We start from the raw sequence: 24,797 nt of genomic DNA, 5'->3' as shown, positions 1-24,797 counted from the left end.
TGATTTTCAAAGAGCTTTTTTGCATTACATGCATTTAAACTCAACGTAATGCAAATCTTTTAAGTTTTCTTCAGTACATTAGCCTACTTAATCGGGACGTAACACTATATCATTTAAATTAGATATACCATTAGGAAATAGTAGCCACCATCATTTCAGTAAGACATGGAAAGAAAATTATTATAATTTCAAGTAGATGTAATAAGATCAAATATCATGTCATAGATAGCCTATGGAACGAAAAAATGTTATCACTTTAGTTAGGTATAATTACAGAAAATAGTCTATCATTTCAGTAAGTTATGGACCAAAGCAATAATAATTTCGGTGTGCCTTAAAAGAGAATTATCATTTCTTTTACGTACAGGAAAATAAACCTTATCACTTGCATATTATGATAATAGAAAGTCTTAAAATTTCAGTGATGCATTGAGATATATATGATCATTACGGTTAGATATGAGAAAGGGGAAATCTTTTCATTTCAGTGACGTATTTCAAGAGAAAATGTTAGTATTTCAAATAGATATGAAAAGAAAAAATCCTATCATTTCAGTTGGGTATGGGACGAGGAGCTATGCGTAAACGTTTGTTCGCTGGTTTATTTTAAAACTATTTTGGTGCATACAATTGAGTAATGCATGAGTATATGTAGTAGTTTACTACTGGTTTGTTTAAAGACTTCGTCTAACCTGTATGTTAGCTAACATTAATTTATTTGTCAATTGAATGTAACTGTAAAGCACTTGAGCGTATGAGCTCCATTGTACTCCCTCCATACGTCAGGAGAGACAACAAGAGAACCAGAGTGTACAACGTAGTAACGGAAGGCATAAAACGAAGCGACGGCTCGGTATAGAGCAGGGGCTGTAAAGGAAGCGTGGCACTTGTCTGGGGTATTAAAACAATAGTGCTTTGATTTGTACTTGAAAAGCCAATAAAAACATTATGAACCTTCGGATCGCACCGTGTTAGCAAGGTGTTGAACAAGGGTGCGCGCTCCGACGTACGCGCATGCGCTCCTCCCCTTGCTGCCCCTTCACCCCACTACCCCCTCCCCCCCTGGTGACAATTGCAATTTTGACTTGTGCTGTGAAATCCCGATCTGTCAGTGCAATTGATAAGCTTTATTGGCATATCCGATACACTACAATGGTGGTGGAAATTCCATTTGGTATCGCTCGCCCCCGGCCCGTGAATTATTCGTCGGTGCAGTACCGTCCACCTGTATCGACGCCACTGCCATCTATATTGATGCAACTGCCTCCTATATCGGCTATTAGCGCGGCCCTTGTATTCCCATCAACTGGCCACTGCCACTGCTCCTGCTACTGTAGCTAGGGGTTGATCGATCATCGACTACCCTCCTGCCTGCTACCGTCCGCGTCTGTCATTATCCAGAGTTTGACGTGCTCTGCGATCGATCTGACGTCTGATATATCCGTTATTATAGCGGTTTTGAGGTTAGGCGCGTGAGTGCACTGAAAACGCAGGAGCACTAAATCTCATATATTTATCTTTACATTAAAGAGCTACCGTATATTTATAGAACACAGTAAAATTGTATATACATGAGTTACATCACTTACAGGATATAAAATGTTCGCCGTAAATATTAAAAAGAAACTCAGTTTGAAGCGTAGGGATTGTTGCTTTCTTTGTAACCCCAAGAATCTAAATTATCTCTTTACTTTATTAAATATTAATGTATGTTTGAAGATTTTAATGTTACACTGACAACACTACTAACCGAACAGACTTATATTCTTATCGTTTAGTTTCAAAATCTTGCGAAGAAATCCACACTTTTATTATGTAAAAATGTCTTGTAGGTACCTTATTCTTTATTTTATTTATCTCACTATTGAAACTATAACAATTTAAAATGACAGATAATATGGTAACAGCCATAGCAGGTGCGTCCCTTATGCTGTAAAAACATTACAATAATGGGTCCTTATCAAAACCACGAGGTTTGTTAATTAATTACCTTTGTTACAAAAATAGTCTACAATGATATGAAAGGTGTTACTTATAAATTAAACTAAACCAATAATGTTTCTATTTAATAACTGTTACAGTTTGGTAAGGTAAAAAGTGTAATTTTTTAACAGCAGTTTGATTTTAATGTTAGATTTATATTTAATATAAAGTATTAAAATGAATAAATACACATGAATGTAATTTAATTTTATAACTGTTAGTTGAGTTGAATAAAATAAAAATTAATCTAATATGTATAACACAATATGTATAAACCTTTTAACACTTTTTTAACTTTTATTTTCATACTATGTACATTTCGAAATCTGGGATATCATCTTCAGGTTAATTTAATACCTTTTGTATACCTTACTATAGTACCCTACTTTAATTCCTAATAATCTTATTAGTAATGTATTGTAACTGATCTATTCATATTGATTAGATCTCGGATTTATCGGCTAAACAGTTTGCTTACAACAAGAGCTTAAAAGAGTTATTGTTGTTTACCGCTTTCATTTTTGTTTCTATAAACTATATTTACAATGTATATGCTGGTATTTCAATTAAAAATGATTACGTATGCAATCTAAAATATGTAGATCTTGCAACTAAAACACCGCCGGAGTTTAGTACAATCCGTAGAGGTTCTAATTTTCATTCGCATTTTGGAACAGAAGTTATAAACAGTTCCATAGTTCCTTGTGACCAAAAGTACAGTTTGCCGTAACAATTCTTTTCCGTTTTAAGTTTATGCTACTTTACCTCTCATAATGTTCAACATTGAATTACTGCGAACCCATTCATCCATATTAAATAATTGGACTGTACTCGGTACTGTAATGGAATGAATATAAACACGTCGGGTGGAATGGTTTGATAACCATAAGTCCCGTTAGGTGGAATAGAGAAAACGTCATGACATTTCTCCAGGGGTCGGACATGGAGGAAACTTTCTTTCCTGGAGGGGAGTGAGGTAAACACCTGTTCTACCAGACAAATAACAAATACCCAACCTTCAAGGTGGCGGGGAGTTAACCTGTGGAGCCGTGACCAGAAGGGTTATTAATAATTACGATATTCTAAATAATTACTGGTTTCAAGAATATGGATATTCGTATTTATGCTATTATCATAATACGTTTCTTTGATTTATGTGACACCAAAATTATGCAATTTTGGCATTTATAAGCGTTTTCCTTAGCCCAAAAAAAGAATAATATACTCGCAAATTGACTCCAAATGAGGGCCTGTTGGGTCTTGTCGCAGCTGAACTGGTTTTTGTTATAGTACTGTTTTAATTTTTAAATTAATTTAACTTTGCTCCTTTCTGCTGTTGGCAAAACTGTTTGTTTCACAACTTTGTATAAAGCTATTTTATTTATATGCACATTATGTTTACGCTAACTTTATTGTTATTGAATTTTGAGAGAGAATCTTTTTCACAAAAATGTTTACGCCAATTCCAAAATTTATGGTGATAAATTGGAACCTCTACCCATAAAAGGTCTCATCACTTTGTGTAAGGCCCAAAAACTCAATAGTAATTAGTAATAAACGAACATAAGTAGTTGTATCTACTAAATACCTATATGCGAAGTGGCCTACACTATTTTTAAAGACTGTCTATATCGGATGCAGTTGAGTGTTTGAAAATTAACAATGTCATCACATTAAGTACATTTTAAAGTACCATATAAGATATCTGATCATTGTACTTTGCATTGTATGTTTTCCTCACGACGAGTGCTTTGATATGACAGAAGGAATTTTAATATAGGTACCTCAACTGTTAAAATTTATTTAGGTTGCTCCTATATTAAAATGTTTTAATTCAAAATTGGTGTTCTTTTTATGTATAGGCTACTAATTTAAAGATGCCCATTGGTTAATTATGAAAAACATCGTAAAGGCGCTTAAAAGAAACATAACAATAAGAATGATTGAAATTGGTTTTCAGAAACACGTTAATTTCCGTCTTGGATATATAACTTGGCTGCTAAAATTGAAATTGCCTTTTATTACAGATATTTTAATACGTACCTATACCGTTAAAATATGATGAAAAGATGAAATCATACATTAATCTTATACAGGTGTTACCTGCTTCCTTAATAGACATTAAAGTGCAGGAATTCCTATTATAGTTAAAGGCAACCACGCCACTCATTAGATCAGAGGAAGTAAACTTGTCCATCTTATTCATCGCAACAGATAAAGACACACTGGCACGCGTTACATATTGAGAAAGGATATATGGTAGAAATTCAATTCCTTTAACTATTTAACTAACTTAAGAGTTGGATCACATTTTATATACAATTTGTATCTGTACAATACAATAAGTTTTTAAAGTTAAAACGTATTTATCACTTCCTCTATAAATATATCATGACTGGGGCTCTCCATAACTCAAAACTGAATCCTTTTGTAAGATATGTATAAGAATCCCACAGAAATATTATGTTTCGTTTACAGTGTCTACTTAGGTATTATACCATTCTATAATTTCCAGGATAAGTCCTCAAAATCCTTTGCGAACTTTTACTAATGTTTCTCCACGCTTGGTACTGTGACAGGGGTCACCTGTCCAGGGAACGGCCATCTGGGTCTGCTCTCGGTGTGTCAACTGTAAACGTTGACACCAGGTTTTCTGTGTATACTAGGAACACAGTCTTCCGCCCGACACAGGTGTCAGTCTATTCCACGGCACAAGAAGTGCTGTTTGACGCTGAAGTATTTATTCTTCAGATAGGCTATATTTCTTTATCCGTTTGCATTCTAAAATTCATGAATTCAAATTACCTCAAAAAGTATTTCAAATCAATGTTTATGGAAATCTCAAACTTCGGTATTATAACGGAAATGTAGTCTACTTTAACCACTATACTGACGTTATGGGATTAATCTGAACTTCCTAAACATTTTCCGCTAATTCAACTGTACGTTATGACGTAATTTCTTTCTACTTTGATGTTCTTATAATTTAAAATCTCATTAGAACGAGCAGACAGGATTGCGCAGTAACTTTCGTTTCAAGCGTGAGCACCTTTTCACTACAAACAATCAAGAGATTCCAAGTAACAAAAAACGTAACTGATCTGAACCAATGATCTGAAAATTGGTTCTTTTTGTAAACTTTGCATATAAACTCATTTAAAGCCCGTTGTTAGTACAGTACAATACATATATCTCGATATCTCGTCAATAACCGTTAATTCACTGTCAATTCTAAAGTATGCTGTTCGAAAATTATTATTACTGGCTTATATTTTTTTATCTGTTTAGACGTTACAGTTGAACTTTTCTCTAATCGTTTAACATATAAGGTATTAAATTGGAAAATAAAATAAAACACACACTTATTTTACGTACATTTCTATCATCCTGAACTGTTGTAGAAAGAAAAATAAAACTAAAACTGAAATATGATTTTTTTTAGAATAAGAACTATTCACAAAAAACCTCAAAAAATGAGCTTAAAAATTATTGATTGGAAAAGCATAAATACGCGTATATTTGCAAAGTTTGTACTTTTACAAGCCATATTTTGCCAGTAATTTCAGCCCGACAAAGTGCCGATATTTGAATATCTCTGAATGCATTCGATCCTCTAAATTATTCATAACCGTGAGAAAGCGACCATATTCAGCAGTTCCGAAGTGTTGGAGACGGATTTTACTCGTGTCCCGAGCCTCGAGTGGACACCGCTATATATTCAGAAGGCGTTGCAGAGAGCCCTTGGGGACAGACCCTTGGCTGAAGTGGTCGCCGCTCGCCACAAAAACCCCCATCGATACTCTTCCCCAGCCGACCGACACTTCTCTGCGAAAATATTGGATCATTTGGCATACTTCCTAGCGCTTCCCACGCCCCGTACTCCAGTGGAACTTGTCCCTTCATTCGATTGTTTTTGTTACGAAGTAAAGGGTTCTTGCGCTTCATTATGCTGGCTGAGTGAACTGATTGATATCGATTCTGAATTTGCATGTTTACTTGTCAACTGAGAATTAATTAACACAGAGTATTTCGTTTATTTCAATTATTACAAAGACTAAGAAAACTGAGATTTTAAGTTCAATTAATCACAACTACGAATAAAAGTTTAACTAGTGGAGGGGAGAAATACGCCAACTAATATTTAATCTGGAGACCGTTTTGCAACAGTGTTTGCAAATGTGAACAAAAACTTTAAACTGGTATTGGTCCTTAAAAGTGTTTCCCAAAGCTCAGAGATCTGTCCGCATCTTCGATACAATAACTATGAACGTAATGGATTTGATCATCTTTACATGACCTTTAGTGTTATTTCTACGATCTTCGTTCCAGCCCAATCGATTGTGAGCTACTTTCCAACCTACCCTACAACAGATATACACATACTAAACAATCTATTTCACTGCTACATTTTTGGATATTTTCCACGGCTGAAAAGAACGCGTATTGTAGTAGGCTACCTATGGTTGAAATTGAGAAGATAGGCATTTTAACATAAGAAATATTTATTTTAATTAATCCACTAGAGTTGAAATATTATGTGTTATGCGGTAATTGTTAATATTTTCTGTAATGATTTTCGTATTTGTATTCCTGCTTTTCTCCTATGTAAGGCTAGAGTGGAAGTTTGATGGCTTCGTTTCACATTGAAAACTACTGTAGAATACAAAATGGTCTACTGGAATATTCAGTGAAGTGAGGTTCGTTCATTTTAAAAACAATAATAATTCAAAACTATTGTTTTTACTCCTTTCAACATTTTTTAGACAGTAAAAAACTAGGAATAAAGCTAATTTTAATGTGCTCATATCAGTTAAAAGTAAGCATAAATTCAGATACATATATAACAATTTATATATATTTAATACGAATGTTAAATATATATGAACGGGGATTGTAGTTTAATCTACAAACAAAAATTAAAGTAAGAATCTGCCGTGTCAGACTTAATTCCTTATAAAACAGGCATTCAATTTTTGAAATAACGATTAGCCAATACAACACAACAGACCGTTTCTTCCAGAATTCAAAATCTAAGGGAGTTATATTTTACACATCTTAAAATAGAACCAGAGTCAGAAATGGTGCACAATAAGAAATAGGGGCATGTCGTAATAATGGAACCGGTTGAATCTAAATCCGCACGAGGGCACTCTTTCACATTGTCGTAGTTTTTTGCTCTCCCATGCGGTTCTTGTGTAATAAAACCAGTTCAAGTCCGTACTTGTGGCGAGTCTAATCTGTTGATGGGTAAGAGGCTATGTGAGAAGAGAGGGGCGTGCCCTGGACGCAGACTATGGCAGCTTCACGGTGTTGGGTCGCACCCTCTCACTCGCTTCATGCTCACCTTACATTGTCTTACATAGGGCTTCCACAGGTCTTGCACCTGGAACCGTTCATGATATCAGCATCCTCCAAACTCACCGCGCAACCACCTAGAGACAAGAATAGAAAATCCTTTCTTGGCAGTATTCATGGAGTATTTTGTACACCAGGTGTAGCTTCTGCTGGACTTCACCGACATAGTAATGTCTGGATCGAAATTACTCACGAAATTCTTATCTAAGTTCTCGATAGCTTCAACTTAACTTAGCACAAAATCATCTCTTTGCTACTTTACTTTACCAATTCGATGTTGTTATCTTCATCACTTGCTTGAGTAATTATGTGCAATTAATCAATTGGTCGATTACGTAAAATTCACACGCATTTACTTTTTTTACCTCCAGGTGATTGGAATTTTCAGAAGTAAACATTATTTCTTCAGCTTTGCAACCATTAAAAGTTTATGTAATGAGTCAATGAACGTTGGTAATCAAATCAGACGAATCAACCCCACGTTCCAGAACCACAGAGGAGTATCAGCTGTTGACCAATCTCTCAGAATCAGACGTAATAACTATTAACTCCACATAAACAAATATTCAGTAGCCGATAAGACGGGGTGCGAGGGGTAGCGGGCATTAATAGAGGGGCACAACCCTTCGTGCAATCAAATAATTGAGCGCTCAAGAGCCAAATATTGGCAGAGCTCTCCTCTCTTCCAATAACAGATTTACTTTTTGTCCTGCCAGCCACTCTGCCGATTGGACCGTCCATTAGGTGTCCCGCTCCAGCGAGCTACAAGCTCTGCGCTGGCGCCTCCATGCTGCGATCGATCTTGTCGATAAACCTAAGTTTTTCTATAAAGTACGTTCTAAAATGCTGTGCTGTGTTTTTGTTGCATCAAGATCTTTGTTGGAATAGTTTCCGATCATCTGTATTTCCTTTTGAAGCGCAGATCGTGTTCGACAAGGTCGTTAACAGGTGATATAGGCTATGCACACTACGTTTTATACACCAGGTCTGCTGTATTACTTTGACTGTATAAATGCTTTAAACGCGTATTGCTACATTGTCTCATATATGCTACATTTTATTACTGGTTTATTTTTATTTCCTCATAGATGTAAATAAAAAATATGCACGTGCGTATTCAATATTTAATTTGAGGCTTCTTTATACGAGTAAAAAAGGGAGGAAATTGTTTAGCAGAGAGTTATTATTAACACCTGTATTTCGCAATTTTACCTGTACCAAACAAAATGGCATTCACGCAATCATAACTACGACCTTTTCATTATCACCAAAACTTATTTAACAAATTCATTATTTATAAAAAGAGCCATCAAGAATTACTAACAGTTTTGATAATATTTTGGATTTTAAAATTAATCGCATCTTACATTAAATTAAATAAATATGAACTTATTAACAAACCACCTTAGTTTCTTCATATTTGTAAAAAAAAATGTTTATTTAAATATTCATACGATACGAGGAGACAAAAGAGGTGAACAAAAATTAATGGAGCTTATAAAGCATAATCCTAAGCAAATTGTTAAGAGAGTCTTACATAACATGATAGGTTTGACAATTTTGACTAATACTGATAGGTTATATTATCCAATGGTCCTGATTTATCCATATCAGGGGCATAACCGTAAATTATTTAGGGGATAATGATCCAATTGTCATGTATACGCTTCTGATTTATACTTCCCTAATATTCTAAGCTGTATGGCGTATTTTGACGTATATTTCACATAACTAGAGACCGTTATACTATGCAATATCAAGTACTTAATATGTATAATGTAACATTTTTTATAAATTTACCCAATAATTCATGCCTCAGGGATGAAAGTAGGATTGCGATTTTGATTAGGGATGAGAATGGGGAGTTTTGTGATTCGCGTCTACATTTTGAGAAGCTCCCTGCCTTGTGACTTTTACGCCAGTACCACTTGCACCCCTGCAGTTCCTAGAGCCGCAACTGATAGTGAGATAGGACATCTAACTGCCTAACCGGCGCCGTAAACTCGACACCATCAAGTCTACTAGTAGACTGCTCGTGAGCCGTAATGTCTGTAGAAGGACAAACCTGCTCAGCATATCGTTTGCAGACCCCTATCTGTAGTCCCGGCGTGATCGCCATCGCTGGTGCTAAACAGACTGTTCTAGGGCAGTTTGTTCCGCCAATTTTATATGATACCTGATAGATACATTCAAGATCGTGTCGTTGTTGTCTGTAAATAACTCTTGGTAGATAAATCTTAGAGAGGCTTAAAAATTGGTACTTAGGCCTGCCTTGGGCAAAGGAAAAACATGTTGATTTTGAAGTCAAAAGGTCAAAATTAAAGGTAACAGTAAAATTGTTACATTTTTACATTGGTGTTAAGGGTATACTGTGCAGGCTATTCAAGCCTATGCTATTGCTCAGTACATACATATGTGATGATAATTTGTTGGGATGGTTGGTTTTATACAAAGCTTGTGAACAAATGTCCTGTCGGATCCATCTATGGTCCGTTCTACCGAGTTATTGTTTAAAAGACTCATCTCGTTTTTCTAGGCTACATTATACCATAAAACCATGAGATACCATAAGTAAATTCTAAAGCAAACTATGAAGTCAAACTCAGTTCTTTCTTGAGATATCCTGATGAGAGTTTAAGGTTAACGCTCATCGAACTCCATGAAAGAACATCATAGAGCACTATCATCGACTTAAACATTACTTACCTATGTGGAAATTCAAAATTTCAGGTGACTAAATTCGTCTTTAAGATATCCCCGTGAGTGATAATCTGGTAAGGGATTTCAAAACCTATCAGCTGAATTCCATGGAAGATCGTTCACTAATTCATGAACTCGATGTTACTTTTGTAGAAATATATGCTAATGCAAAATTTCAAGTCTATATCCCAATCCGTTCCTGATATATTATGCGAACGGACAGACAAAAGAAATAGTCAGTGGCCTGGTTGATAAGGCTAACGCTCAGCCATTCATAAAATAATATTTCAAAAAGGATATGATGAATACCAGTAAATCTGTTCCCTTTTCCACCGGGAAAATAAAAGCGCCATGAAGTCGAACGTTTAAGCACGCGTTTATCCTGAAACTCGAGAATAAACTTGTTTATGCGGCTGCACATCGCGGATCTTAAAAATCTCGACAGCCAGTGCTTACTTAATTATAATAGCGTGTCTGTCGGGCCCTAAAAGCCCTTTGCAGCTCCATTCGCTCGTGTCGTTACTCTCCTTACGAGCACTTTCCCATTTTACAGCGACCGTAATTGGATTGTGTAAAGTTCATTTTTATTTTACATCCTCCCAACTTCTCGGCTTTCTTTATGCTCTCTTCGTTTAAAACGTTTTTGTCAACAGCGTTTGTAGTTTTAATTGGCATCAATGCTTCCGTTATGAATGAGCATCGGACATTTTAAAGAGTTCTCAATTTATTATAATAAGCGAGAGGACTAAAGACTAAAAGTGTTATTTGTTTCACCTGTTTTGAAAGTTAATTTTTAATTTGATAATCCCTTCGGTAATTTAGCATTCAAAACATTTATTATTCACCTTTTTACCATGGTGGTACGTGTCAAAATATTTTTTTATATGATCCATGACTTAGTTAACAAGGTAAAAGTACTGTATGGCACTCTTATATCTTGGATGTTTTGATGTCATTTGATATAATAGGATATTAAGTTGGGAAAATCAGTGGCATTAGATTTGTTATTTCAGTCAAGTTCATTTGTTCGTATAACGATAGAGTGCCAAAATAAGGCACTCTGTCATGACATATCTGTATTAACATTATATATCAATAATTGTCGAGAAAAAGACACTAAAAATATTAAAAAATGCACAGTGTACATACGAATCGAAAATGGGTATATATTTGATACGAGAAGAGATACTTCATCGTCTGATTCCGCTCTACAAATGTTTCAAGATGACTAAAACTGATTTTATATTTTCACCTTACAGATGAAAATTTTAATACCGTAACATTGTCTGTGATATGAAAAAGTTTTTTCTGAAATCATGATGATATTGTCAGGGATTTAACCTTAGTGTATTTGAAGACAGTCTTAAAGGAAAACTCCATGACCAACTTCTGAAATACTTTGCTAAAGCTAAACAAGAACACGTTAAAACCAGAAACGCCAGGTTACCCGAATCTCCAAGAATTGTATTAATATTATTTATACGTTTTCAGATTTATTTAGGATGTGTTCTATAGGATTGCACAGGAAGAAGTTCTTTTATAATGGAAGACGAGGTGGATTCCAGTTTCCAGGAGTAATGTTTCATGAAACCAAACAAAAATATCAGGAAAAACGCAAACAACCTTGACCCTAAGCATCGTAACAGGTTATTTTATACTTTTTTAGTGTGGTGTGAGCTGTTTACTGTAGAATTGTATACAAAGAATATTTTTTATAAATAATTTTGGAGAAGATAAAATAGTTTCCAGACTCTAGAAGCAGTGACAGAAGTACTTGGATACAACCAAATAAAGGCACTTCAAAAGAACAGGAACTCGAAGGAACTGAAATCTCTAAACCAGGATAATTCACTCGTGCCCAGCCACATCTAATGTGTTTCCCGCAGCATTTTGAAGGTGATGAAATTGTAAAATGTAATTGTTTCCAGACTCTAGAAGCAGTGACAGAAGTACTTGGATACAACCAAATAAAGGCACTTCAAAAGAACAGGAACTCGAAGGAACTGAAATCTCTAAACCAGGATAATTCACTCGTGCCCAGCCACATCTAATGTGTTTCCCGCAGCATTTTGAAGGTGATGAAATTGTAAAATGTAATTGTTTCCAGACTCTAGAAGCAGTGACAGAAGTACTTGGATACAACCAAATAAAGGCACTTTAAAAGAACAGGAACTCGAAGGAACTGAAATCTCTAAACCAGGATAATTCACTCGTGCCCAGCCACATCTAATGTGTTTCCCGCAGCATTTTGAAGGTGATGAAATTGTAAAATGTAATTGTTTCCAGACTCCACGAGTAGTGACTGAAGTACTTTTATCCAACCAAAGACACTTTTATGAAAGGAACACCGAGGACATCGAATCCCCACGGCAGAATAATTTACACGTTCCCAGCCGTGTCAGGGATGTCTTCTGTTAAGACTGTCGGCCGGAGCAAGTCTGTCTCAGGTGTCACTTTGTCCAAGCTATTACACAGATGTTCCGAGAAGTTGAGGTACAAATAGCGGTTGTTGATTTGGCGGCTTGTTTACTCTGGAGTTAGAGCACCGGGTTTGTTAGCGCCTGCGCTGCGACACCTTGTCGTCCTCAGAGTTCTTCTGCTGGAGGTTCTGTCCTTTGGTAGTAGATCACTGTTACGATGGTAGGCTGGTAGGTTAGATGGAAAGAGTCTGGCCAATTTAAAGTCCATTTACTTAGTTAGCTATGGTGGCTTGATTTATACGGTAATAGTTCAGCCAATGAAATAATTTCTTCTATTATTACCCAAACTGTAAGGATTTATTTTAAAATCTTCATTAAGTTTTATGGATTATACAGAGTGATACCGAATTCTTTGCTAATATTTCAGAATGCGGTTTTCCTTGGATAAACAGACAAAAAATGCTACAACTATCTAAAACGCGCACTTTTCAAATTGTCCAGCTGAATCGTTTTTAGTTTAAATTCACAGCGTACACGGGTAAATGTTGTAATTTAGTATTGATAACTTTCAGTTCATTAATTAATACTTATTTTCGTCTATGTAAACCATAAACTGATTAAAAAATGCAATAGGTACTTCACACATATAATGTCACATCACGAGAAACGCGTATATGAATAATGTATATATAATCAAACAATCAGCCAAATCACAAAATGTTGTTGTAAATTAATTCTAATTGGATTGAAAATAATGAAAAACGCATTTTATTAATCTTTTATAAATGTGTAAGAGTTAAAAGTTATTTTTTACAATGAAATGATTGTGAAGGCAACCGGAATCTTCCACACATTTGCCATCCATCGTTCAGTTCCAGCAAGGCAAATGTTACCTAGCAAGAAAGCCCTGTTACCTTTACATAAGAGACAAAATTGTTGTGTATTGTCAACATATAAGACATTAAAATCTTCTAAATTCAATATGATATTTTTACAATTCGTTCTGCTTGAAATTTGACATTAAGGTTTTTTTAAATGGCCACCATTTTGAAACACATAGACATTTATTTATGAAAAAAGTACAAAATAGCCTAACGAAGCCAAATTACAGCAATAGTAGCCTACTAAAACCGAGTGGAAGTTGTAGTTGTGTGAGGGAAAACACGTTAAGTCTGACACAGGAAAAATAATCCATAAACATCTTTTTTTGTATAGTTCATGTCTGTTTGGATTTGAATTACAGTCTGTTGAAATATTCGTATTCGATTAGCCCGTCGCGATGTCCTGAAAACCTACGGATAAATATGTTAGTGGTACTAATAAATTTCGGGTTTAAATTATATAAGTTTATTTTTTATACTTGAAGCTTATTGGATTTTGAGTTAGAAACTTTCGAATCCTAAATTATTAAAAAAAAAATCAAACTTGTATACATGATTTTCAGTCCGTTACAGTAAATTGCAGTTTAAGCAAAATATCAGAAACCATGGAAATTGTAACATTTCACCCACTTTAAAATTATGCGATAAAATCATAATTTAATTAAATTTGAGGTGGGCGTTTACTGTAAGGCGTAGTTCCACAACCCGCAATACACGCCACTCTGCAGTTTGCCTATCAGACGTAGACAGGCGTTACATACTACAGTACACGTTCGCCTTTGGTACCTTATCTTACCATTACCTGATTTACTGAATTTTTCCATAAAACATGAAGTATAAAAATATAACACTAGTCACAGTGGTTATAGTTAATGTACATTTTGTCCAATAAAAATGAAATAAATAACCAATTTACACAAATTTGGAATGTAAGAAATATTTTGGAATGCGACAATTTTTAAGTCGTCACAAATAATATGATTACCACATTTTGAATGTACGTATATATTAATTTAATTTAGTATAGTTAACCAGTAACCCTCATAAACATAAAACTTACTAACAATGTAAAGATTTTGATCTGTTCTTTTCCCCCATTTATAGATGAAAACTAGAAAATTAGTTAAATAAGTCGTTTTGAATGTGTGGTCTTAATTTCAGTTTATACGAATCAGTTTATTTACATAATATTTGTATAAATTGTTTACATTTTTGTATACTGTCGTAATAGTGTATTTAACTAACGATTTAATCTGTAATTACAGTGCGTGCTATTCTGTTTGTGAAGCCAACATTTCGGTAAACCATTCAAAACGCGAACTTATTAACTACAGAGATGCATTACGATTTTGGTAACTTACATAAGAATAGTGTCGATGGGATGCAAACATTAACGGCTATGACTGAAGAATGTTCATCTAATTAAAAGGCTCGGAAAGTCGTATATCCGAGATTGTATATGCATGAAAACTAGATTCGATCTAGTTAAAGTTAAAGATAATAATAACGAGGGAGTATTTAATTGATTAAATAAGAGGAGAAAATGTTCCAATGTGCTCCTCAACATAGCTCCAACAAAGGAGATAATCAAAATACAATTGATATTATTACACAAGTTTCAGTCTGGTAAGCTTCAGAATTCGGTTTTTGACACTTGCAAATTGTCAGAAAAATTAAAAATATTTTAAAGTGGATAAGAAATTTAGCTGAAGCAGTGTTGGGTCCAAATTGTTTAAAAATTGTAATAGCAGACCATATGTAAAAAATATTAATACAACATAAAATCACTAGTTTCCATTCTACTGTATACATTTAAAATGGTTTTATGATAAAAAGCACAATACAAGTTTATAGATTGGATTTGTAGGTAGACGACATCATTCAATCAATACTTAGTTTACTTATTTAATGGCAGGTGATTTTATTCACGCTAGAAGCCTGAATGCAAATATAATTTGTTAATTTATAGCTGCATTTAATTGTAGCCTAGCAGACGTTTTAATGTGTTTTCTTCATTTGGATTACACATGATGGAAGTCGATAATTAATTAGTTCAATGATCAAATACCATTGCAGGCAGAGTAATGTTCACTCAAACTGATAAATATCGCCCTCTATAGTAAATAGAAATCAATTATGATATTGAATGAACTATTATTAAACAATATCTTTGTTCTCTTTATAATTGAGGCGTGTCTGTTCAGTGCTATGCGTTTAGTCTATCTCATGTTTGAAAATAAAATTTGTAGTGTTAGGTAAAAGGTTTTGTTTTTAACAAACTTTTCACAAACGCCAACTATTAAATACCAAAGAATATAACATAAAGATTTGTAATAGGTTTTAAATGAAATAATTATATATGGATTTTGTCTTCTTCGATTTCCGTTAGCTGTGAGACTTACTAATAGATAAAAAAAATAATGAGGTGTAATAGTATTTGCACTCTTTAACCTCATTCTATCACAATTAAATTCTTTCTGTAATAAAAATTGCATGTAGTAAAACGTTTTGTTAATTTAAAACTGTCGAATTATTCCACAAACAATTTAATTTAATGTTTTTTCTCCTCTTATGTAGCGATAATCTCTCCAACATTCCATACAGGTTTACTTGTTGCAATAACATAAGCCGTATTTTAAGCCGACACATAAAATATTATCGTCTAGTCAGAAGGGTTTCTGGAATTCTAAAAGCTATAAGATCGATGGAGAAAATTCGTTTCAGAATCTGGCAGAATGGATTATTTTTTCCCAGAATCTGAGGCAGATGTCAAAGATTTGACGCAGTTATATAGTTTGTTGCCTGCAATAGCTACCGTACATTGTGTTATTCCTTCTCCTTGAGAATGTCCTCGAGATCCAACAGAGCACCTTGCTGCTTGTAAGATCTGAAGGAGATTCCCTTGACAACGAATTGTTTTCTTACACCTCTTCCCCTGATCTCTTCCAAAAGTCTCACGAAGTGTCTTGTTGCAGCTGTTGGTGTCGGGACAGCCGGCCAGCTCGGTGTCTCCACCGGCGGGGGCGGGGGCGAGTGGCGGCGGCAGCAGCGGCGTGTCCACGGGGGCGGTCTCACCCTCTGGGTCAGCCTCAGGGGCAGGCTCCTGTTGCGAGAACGGTCGCCCCATCATGACCGACCCCGTGTCCGGCCAGACCGTCTGCTCCTGCCAGTATGACTCGGCCAGGTTAGCGCTAAGTTCCTACCCTCGGGCCGCTGCAGCAGTCTACGGCGCCCCCTACCCTTCCACCGATCAGAACCCCTACCCCAGCATTGACAGTTCGGCCTTCTACTCGCCCCTGGTAAGTAGCGTCATTCCTTAACTTTGTGCTTTAGGGTCACAAGCTACACTATCCGTCTATATTTGAAATATTATAGTAAATATCAAAAACATGCAACCAAGTAGACGAGAGAATGCGCTTAGGGTCTATTGTTGGGTACATCTCAATTATTGTCACTCAAAACTTCTGATATGTCTTAGTTACTGGGGTTATTTTGAAAGTAGAGTTTATAAACGAACGACTATATTCTAATTCAAGTATAATTGGTTGGATCAATTGGGTACTCGTTATCTTATATACCTTTCATTATTTTATTTATACTTGTCGAAATATTCGATATTATTTATGACGACTGATACATTTACTAACAACACATGAATTTTCATAGTTATCTATAAAACCAGTTGGACCTATTTAGAAAAATAATTCCTTATTTGTATAAAGTGTAAAAATATTTTAATATATAATTTTCACACTTTATTCCAAGTATACGAGTTACACCGTATCTGAGATATTCACCTCAGATGTTCAGTTGAAAAGCCTGCGATTAAATATAAAACAGACATTTATTAAATCCAGCCGAGAATCACTATAAGGGAATTCCGCGGATTTCTCGCAGCATTTTATTAACCGGAGTCGCCCGGGCTTCGCAGTGTTGAAAGGAATGCCTCGCTGAATACTAATGTCGCTCCCATCAAGCGGGACTGCGGCTGCGGCTGGCTCTTGCGGCTAGACAGGCGGGATCTGACTACCTCCACCCAGTCACACGTTCACTTGTCATAACAATCAAATACACTAATTCAAAATACTAAATTACTGTTATACAATTAGTATATATTCGGATGAAAAGATCGTTTTTATCATTTCTCTGTGATTTAATTCTACGTATTATGCATACTTTGATAAGATCGTTTTTAGAAACATTCCCGCTACTGCAACAAATATAATTTAACACACCTAATCCTTCTCAAATCACAGAAACATGTGTACAAAAACAGTAAAATGTCAAATAAATCTACAAAACTCCACTAATCATCATAAAACTACTGAGTTCTATAATATTTAACGATGCTGAGGTTTGTATTCGACAAATTGTATTAAGTATTTTTTAGGTGTGTTAGGCCGTTCAACATCCATGGATATATTTTCTGAATTATTATTGTTTTAAATATATTTATTGTACTAATTCGACTAAATCTTCGCTTGGTTTTAAATTCATACTTTTTTACTGAAAGTATCTCAGTGTAAACACTCCATCATTATGAACCTACCGAAGTAATTATTTTATAAATAAAAATGTACGCTCATTCGAAATGGGAAAATCTTTTCTAGTACATTAATTATCTACCTGTAAATGAACTAAGTCACTCTTTCTATAAATTCATTGGGCATAATTGCACTTAATTTATACAATTTCCATGTGGAGTATATACAAAAGTATACACATAAGGTATGTAAAGGTTACACCTGAAAGGAAAAGTATTGTTTACTTCATAGCTATTTGTCGAATTGTAGCCGACCCCAGCTCCAAACAATATTCCAAAATCTCATGTTGTCCTTCCTATAATGGGTATAGTTAATATATGTGGAGACACATTGTGATATAAATTTTCAACACTTGCGAACTTGCACCACTACAGTTCATCACAACTCGTAAAATGAATTCTTTAACATATATAAAGCAAAACTATCGTAAGAAGGAACTATGCATTTTTAAATTGTATGTTTATTTAATGTTTTCCATATCCACTAGTAAATGACTTGATTTAGCTTAAACTTGCGTAGAATCACAAGAAATAATTTTATATGTAATCGTTATAGAAAAACAGAACACTACGTTTCGAGAATTTGAATCGACCTTCTTCTTTGGGTGTCAAAAGATAAACAAGCACGATCGAATATATGACGTAGTACTCGCCTAATTTAAAGATTTGAACAGAACAAGTTGTGAAGGAAACAGGATTTTTACGGTCACTTCCCATTGTTCAGTGATACAATACACAATGAGTAACAATGCGATTCGAGATCTGCAATCTGATCTCTTCTTTAGGTAAATGACTAAACTAATGCTTGGCTACAATCTCGGTGAAAGTAAACTAAACATACCATTTGCATTAGTTTAGTCATTTACCTGAAAAAGAGATCAGATTTCAGAGCTCGAAACATAGTGTTACTGATTGTATGGTATCACTGAACGATGGCAATATCCGGAAAAATGCTGTTTCTCTCACAATCCTAACATCTTCAAATTCAAGTAAAGAACAAATTGATTGTCAAAAGTTTATAGTTTGGAAGTTTATAGCTACATATTTTTGCTTGCTCAATCTTATGTGTTTTTTTTGCTCAATTTTTTAACACTTAATGATGGTAAGTGTTCGAAATCCTGTTATCCTTTCAAATAAGCCATCCTCAAAATTAACAGTTTAATCAAAGATGTATACAAATCTTAGGAACGCAATGTTCAAGTGGAGACATCAATACCTTTAGACAGTTAAAAAAATTTTCAGTAGTTATGCCCTTGCTTCACCACCACAGTCGTCCCTCTGACTTTATTTGCTACATTACTGTCTCCAGATGTGTTGTCTAATCGCAGATAGCAGCGATACACAAAGGAATGTATACAGCGTGCCGGTACCATATACCATTTACCGTGTACCGTGTACCGGTGCATATTACCTCTCCGGTTATCGCGTAGTGCAAACACATCCGTGGCACTTGTTGCGGATGTTGATTCAAGATTGAGCCGAATATCAAGTGGTTTGCTCTGATTCCCTCGGTGATGGATCAGTAACTCATGACACAGCGCCCCCCTCCCCTCCAGTGACGGCGACACTAACCGGCCGATGTGAATATCCAGTTGGACTTAAACCCTCCCCCCTCCACGGATTAAGACTGTTACAATAAAAGTACTCCACATTACAGAAATGTTGCTTTTAATTTGCTGGCTTCTTGTAGACATCCAACTTTATTTTACAATTTCTTGTATACATTTGAAATTTATGTGATGAATTTAAAAAGTTTCTTTTTTTTACCAATCGAAAACTATGTAATTAAATCCAGTAAAGTTTTTATAAAGTATGGATTTTCAATAATTTGAAATTTTTATAAAGTATTTGAGATCGATCCCTTCTTTTTTCTTTGTAATATGTATCACAGGTTTGAACCAAAACTTCAAGAAATAGTTAGATCATTAGATTTAGAGCAAAGGTTCATTTTGCACAATATACTGTCTAGCTTTTCTTACCCTCTGTCATTTTCTACAATGTGGCAATAACATATTTGAACATATTTAACTACTCTTGTAGATAAAATTGTATAACGTGGTGGCCTCTCCGCCAAAGAACCCTTAATAAAGAAGATCCTAATATAAATATAAACACATTTCAGACAAGTTTATACTCATACTCGTACCAATAAACAGACGATGGATTAAACAGTTTTGAGTCAAGTACAATGTTATATCTACTGACTGATATGATACGCTAATTAACCGTTTAGGATAAGTATTGAACTGTTAACAATTTGACTAGTGTAAATTACGTCTACCCCAATACGAATAGCCTTTCACGGCGTTACTCGCTATTATTTCATCCCTATCTTAGCGTAAAGTCAAAGACAGCAACGAGAATCTGTCGTTCTTAAATTAGTATATTTCAATTTTAAAACTGCAAATGTACGGAATACGAATAAATATTAAAAATTATTAGTATAATGAACCCTTTCCAGAAGTTTATTTACAACTTCTTGGACGTTTTGGGAAAAGTGCCCTTCCTGAGGCCCCTTCTTTCCTGTTCTGTGTAGGTACACCCTTCGCACGAATCCCTTTACAACTTTTTATCTTCTACTACAGGTACCTGTAACTGATAGGAGAATTGGTGTAGGTTAACGTAATTTTATAACCCTTACAGTTCTTGCTCAGACAAACTCCTTGCTTCAAACGTCTAATAGGACTAAATCCTGTTTCTAATTTGAAATGTTATGTTTATTTTATTTATCTTGGTAAGAACCTCCCCACGTTGTCACCATACCCATAACAAAATTTAAATGCACAATATCGTATTTCTAAGATTCCAAAATGAGAGTTTGGGGGTCCTAGAGAACCTTAATAGAGATTATTCCTTCACTCTAGTATGTGGAGAAGTATGTCTTTCAATCCGGCCCACAGCAAAACATCAGAAGATAACAAGACACATCTGACAGATCTGAAGATCTGTATAGATTGTTTACAGTATGTAACTTAAAGGTTTATGACGAGTCTTACCGTGAGTATATTTATTTTAAATTGGAATCCGCGCATTCAAGTGTGCTATCACCACCAGTAAACTGCTAATCATCGATCAGGATTGAGAGGGTGTCACTTCCAACATGAACTACTTCTAGAAACTAATCAAGTTGTTATTAATAACCGATAAAATGATAAGGTCCTTAATAACAAGATGTTTCACTTTCCTTATAGCCTGTCAGATTTCTCTTCATAAATGTTTAATCGTTCACAAACAGCATTAACACTCGATAAATATTTAAATTTTGTTCCTGACGAGGGGAAACCTTGCTTCATCCGTCCAATTAGGTTCGTACGAACGTCGGGGATTAAATTAATCGACATGCGAATTTGGTTTAAATACGTTAAAGCACGCAAAAAATATTCCCAATCCACAACTGGTATTACTACCCCTAGTTAAAAAAGAGAAACCACCGCAAATGTTCACTGGACAATGTTCGTTCGTAGTCTAATGAACAGCGAAATAATTTAAATTTATTGAATAAATCATCTAATTTAAATTTATGAGCTTCCTTATAAGGCCAACGGAGTTAATTAAACAAGTTGAGAGTAGTTATCCTGCATCATGCTAATGAATGCCTCCTTAATCACGTGATTGCGGCTCGTTGTGGCCGCTCAGCAATAATCGTTTGTCACCTATCGATAGTCGATAACCACGAGTATCGATTGTGACTATCGATATTGCAATAACGGACTTACGATGTTGTGTGAGTTAAGAGTTAATAGAAAGTTGTTAATACCACTCTTTAATCAAATGGATTTATGTATTGAAAGGATTGTTGTAAAGTAAATTATCATTATCGTCCATAAGGATCACATTGAAGGTAATCGAGTTCTAAAGTATATCAACTGAAGCAAACGAGCCCCTAATAAGTAATAATTCTACACGATTATCTTAACGATTGAATTTATGCAAACGCTGAAGTATTCCAATATGGTTATTAATTTGTCGCTGACTCATGTTAAATTTGCATTCACAATACTGTTAAAACATTAATCTGTAGTTCTACTGTCATTATATTATATTGTATACGTATAGTGTTGTGCGTGAATTTCTCAACTATACAGAAGCTGTTGATACTACTCTTATGACAGTTTGAAGGGTCTAACATAACTTCAATGCCGGTTATTAATTTGTCGCTGACTCATGTTAAATTTGCATTCACAATACTGTTAAAACATTAATCTGTAGTTCTACTGTCATTATATTATATTGTATACGTATAGTGTTGTGCGTGAATTTCTCAACTATACAGAAGCTGTTGATACTACTCTTATGACAGTTTGAAGGGTCTAACATAACTTCAATGCCGGTTATTAATTTGTCGCTGACTCATGTTAAATTTGCATTCACAATACTGTTAAAACATTAATCTGTAGTTCTACTGTCATTATATTATATTGTATACGTATAGTGTTGTGCGTGAATTTCTCAACTATACAGAAGCTGTTGATACTACTCTTATGACAGTTTGAAGGGTCTAACATAACTTCAATGCCGGTTATTAATTTGTCGCTGACTCATGTTAAATTTGCATTCACAATACTGTTAAAACATTAATCTGTAGTTCTACTGTCATTATATTATATTGTATACGTTTAGTGTTGTGCGTGAATTTCTCAACTATACAGAAGCTGTTGATACTACTCTTATGACAGTTTGAAGGGTCTAACATAACTTCAATGCCGGTTATTATTTAAATATTGCTATTTGATATTAATGTGTCTCTTTCAAAATAGTAAATTAAATATAAATAAAAATAAGTAGGCTAAACTATGCCCTAAAAAGTAGTTTTTACATTGCAATTAAAATTTTAATGTGTGTGGAAACATCTTCATTTGGTGGTTAATTATATTTTTATTACCTATTCTATCATTATATTATTTAAAATAGAAAACTCAAAAATGAAAGCGGACTGGTGTAAACTCCCAAATTATGCTATCTGTTGCAGTATAAATCTTGAGCTCGGTTATCGAAATATGCCATTTCTTAGATTGTTGTGGGACCTCGAGATCCTATATTAATACAGTTTGTTTGGCTTTTGTGATTGACAACTTCATTGTAGGCAAAGTATATTGTCGAATAATTTGTCATAATGAATTTGAACGACAGTGCTGTCTATTTTGTAGCACAATTAAATTTGGTAGTTGTCAACTTAAAAAATACCTGACGTAGAATGAGAAAAAGGAAGGAGTTGTTATTATTATAATCGTCCAATAATTATAGGTTGTGTAGAAGTTGTAATGGGGTGCTTTCAGGGAGAACAGATGGTCGAGACTTTGCCTTGTATTTACTCCGCTTACTCTAAATATCTTAAGGGGTTCTTTCGACTGCAGATATTCGTTATTGAGTCTAATAACTACAATAAATCACGTTAAAATTAAATGTTCACAACTTATTTATTATTTTTAATGGTCATAATTTGTTATACCCATCTAGAGCTATAATTCTTTTGTATTCTAAATGTTTTGTTAAACTTATGATTTGTTTCTTCTGTATAAACTACATCTAATTTAAATTTGCTACGATTTGTTGTTTTATTGTCACTTTTAAAAATATTTGCATGGATGTGATAGCCTATAGGATTGGAATTTATTTATTTGTCTTATGGAATTGATCTCAGTTTTAAAGTGGCTAAAAAATTGTATTTTTGGTCCAGAATGTGATCAGCACCGATTTGTACATCATTCTAAATCCATATTAAGTTTCAAAAACTGAAAAATCTTATATCGTAAGTAAACCTTTATTGTAATTATTGATTACATAATTTGGGAGATCATTAACGTACAAAAGAAACAACAATGGTCAAGCTTTTTTGAGGTAGTCCAGTTTTGGATGATGCTCTGGTTTCTGCTTTTAAAGAAGAAAATTATGTTCAACTACATAAAAGGCTCTCTGAGTAATTATTTTAGTGGTATAACTGAGCTTTAGAAAGTTCAATTTATGATAGTATGAATACGATACAGCGAACAGTGTGGTGATTAGTTCAAGGAGGGATTTTCTAATTTTCTAAGAAACGTTAAATTAGGTGCATCGTAGAAATCTCAAACGTACTACTGGAACTAGTGGTATATACGAGTACACGTTATTGGAGTTGTATGACTTTCAAATCTTACACAATGACGATAATTAGCATTTCAGGACACAAGCCCAAATCGCCCATATCCATTTAGTCTGAAATAATTGTAAAATCTAGAGTAACTCAGGGCTCTGTGATGCTTGTTGTTTTTCTGTGCACCAGTCAGTTACCTCCCAAATTATCGAATCAATAGTCATATTAGAGATTCGCTTACTATATATAGGTCGTATTTACCGACTGATATAAGCTGTGTTGCAAAATCAGGAGGAGATAATAAACACGACCGCAGTAAAGCCGAGGCAAAGCTTCGATGAGCCAATGGGGGAATACAGGACAGCTGATGGCTAACTTTGGAACCGTAAAACGTAATGGGGGCGTAACCGGGAGAAACAAATGGCAAAATGTCGTAAAACAGTACCAGTTTACGAGTGTGTCCGTCCGTCTGTATGGCGATCTGTACTCTGTATGCGAGCCGGGCTGCAGTATGGCCAACACACAACACCTGATCATTTATTCTAGTTATGAATACAGTTGGCAGCATTTGTTACAGCTGTTTTACCACCTCCTCTCTCTCGCGCGCATTTGTAACCTGAGGGAGTGTTCATTCTGTGATAAATTTCGTTCGAGGCCTCCAGATAAATCGCGTTTATTACAAATGCGCTGGTAATTTATCTACCAGACGTGTTAAACGGATTTGCATAAACTTGTACTGAATATTATTACCGTTATTTAGACTGCAATAAATCGATTTAATATTCTTACAGACGTTGAGGTGATCTTCACAACAATTACTGTACGGTAACTTAACATTGTTTCAA

The 24,797-nt window shown here is 34.7% G+C and overlaps 1 protein-coding gene across 3 annotated transcripts in view; it reads left to right on the top strand.

Annotated features, from left to right (window-relative positions):
* Window positions 1–24,797, top strand: part of LOC124365784 (homeobox protein araucan) — a 185,644-nt gene that overhangs the window by 92,898 nt on the left and 67,949 nt on the right. For all 3 annotated transcript variants that reach the window (XR_006922745.1, XR_006922747.1, XM_046821803.1), the window contains one exon: window positions 16,315–16,638. Coding sequence is in view for 1 of the 3 variants with exons in the window: in XM_046821803.1 (XP_046677759.1) it covers window positions 16,315–16,638 (324 nt within the window). In the remaining 2 variants the exon portion in view is untranslated. The remainder of the gene's footprint in view (window positions 1–16,314; window positions 16,639–24,797) is intronic.

The sequence above is a fragment of the Homalodisca vitripennis genome, chromosome 1 (genome assembly GCF_021130785.1).
Source record: "Homalodisca vitripennis isolate AUS2020 chromosome 1, UT_GWSS_2.1, whole genome shotgun sequence".
Classification (NCBI taxonomy): domain Eukaryota; kingdom Metazoa; phylum Arthropoda; class Insecta; order Hemiptera; family Cicadellidae; genus Homalodisca; species Homalodisca vitripennis.
The sequence above is the reverse complement of the archived record's forward strand: the minus strand, read 5'-3'. Positions and strand labels throughout refer to the sequence as shown.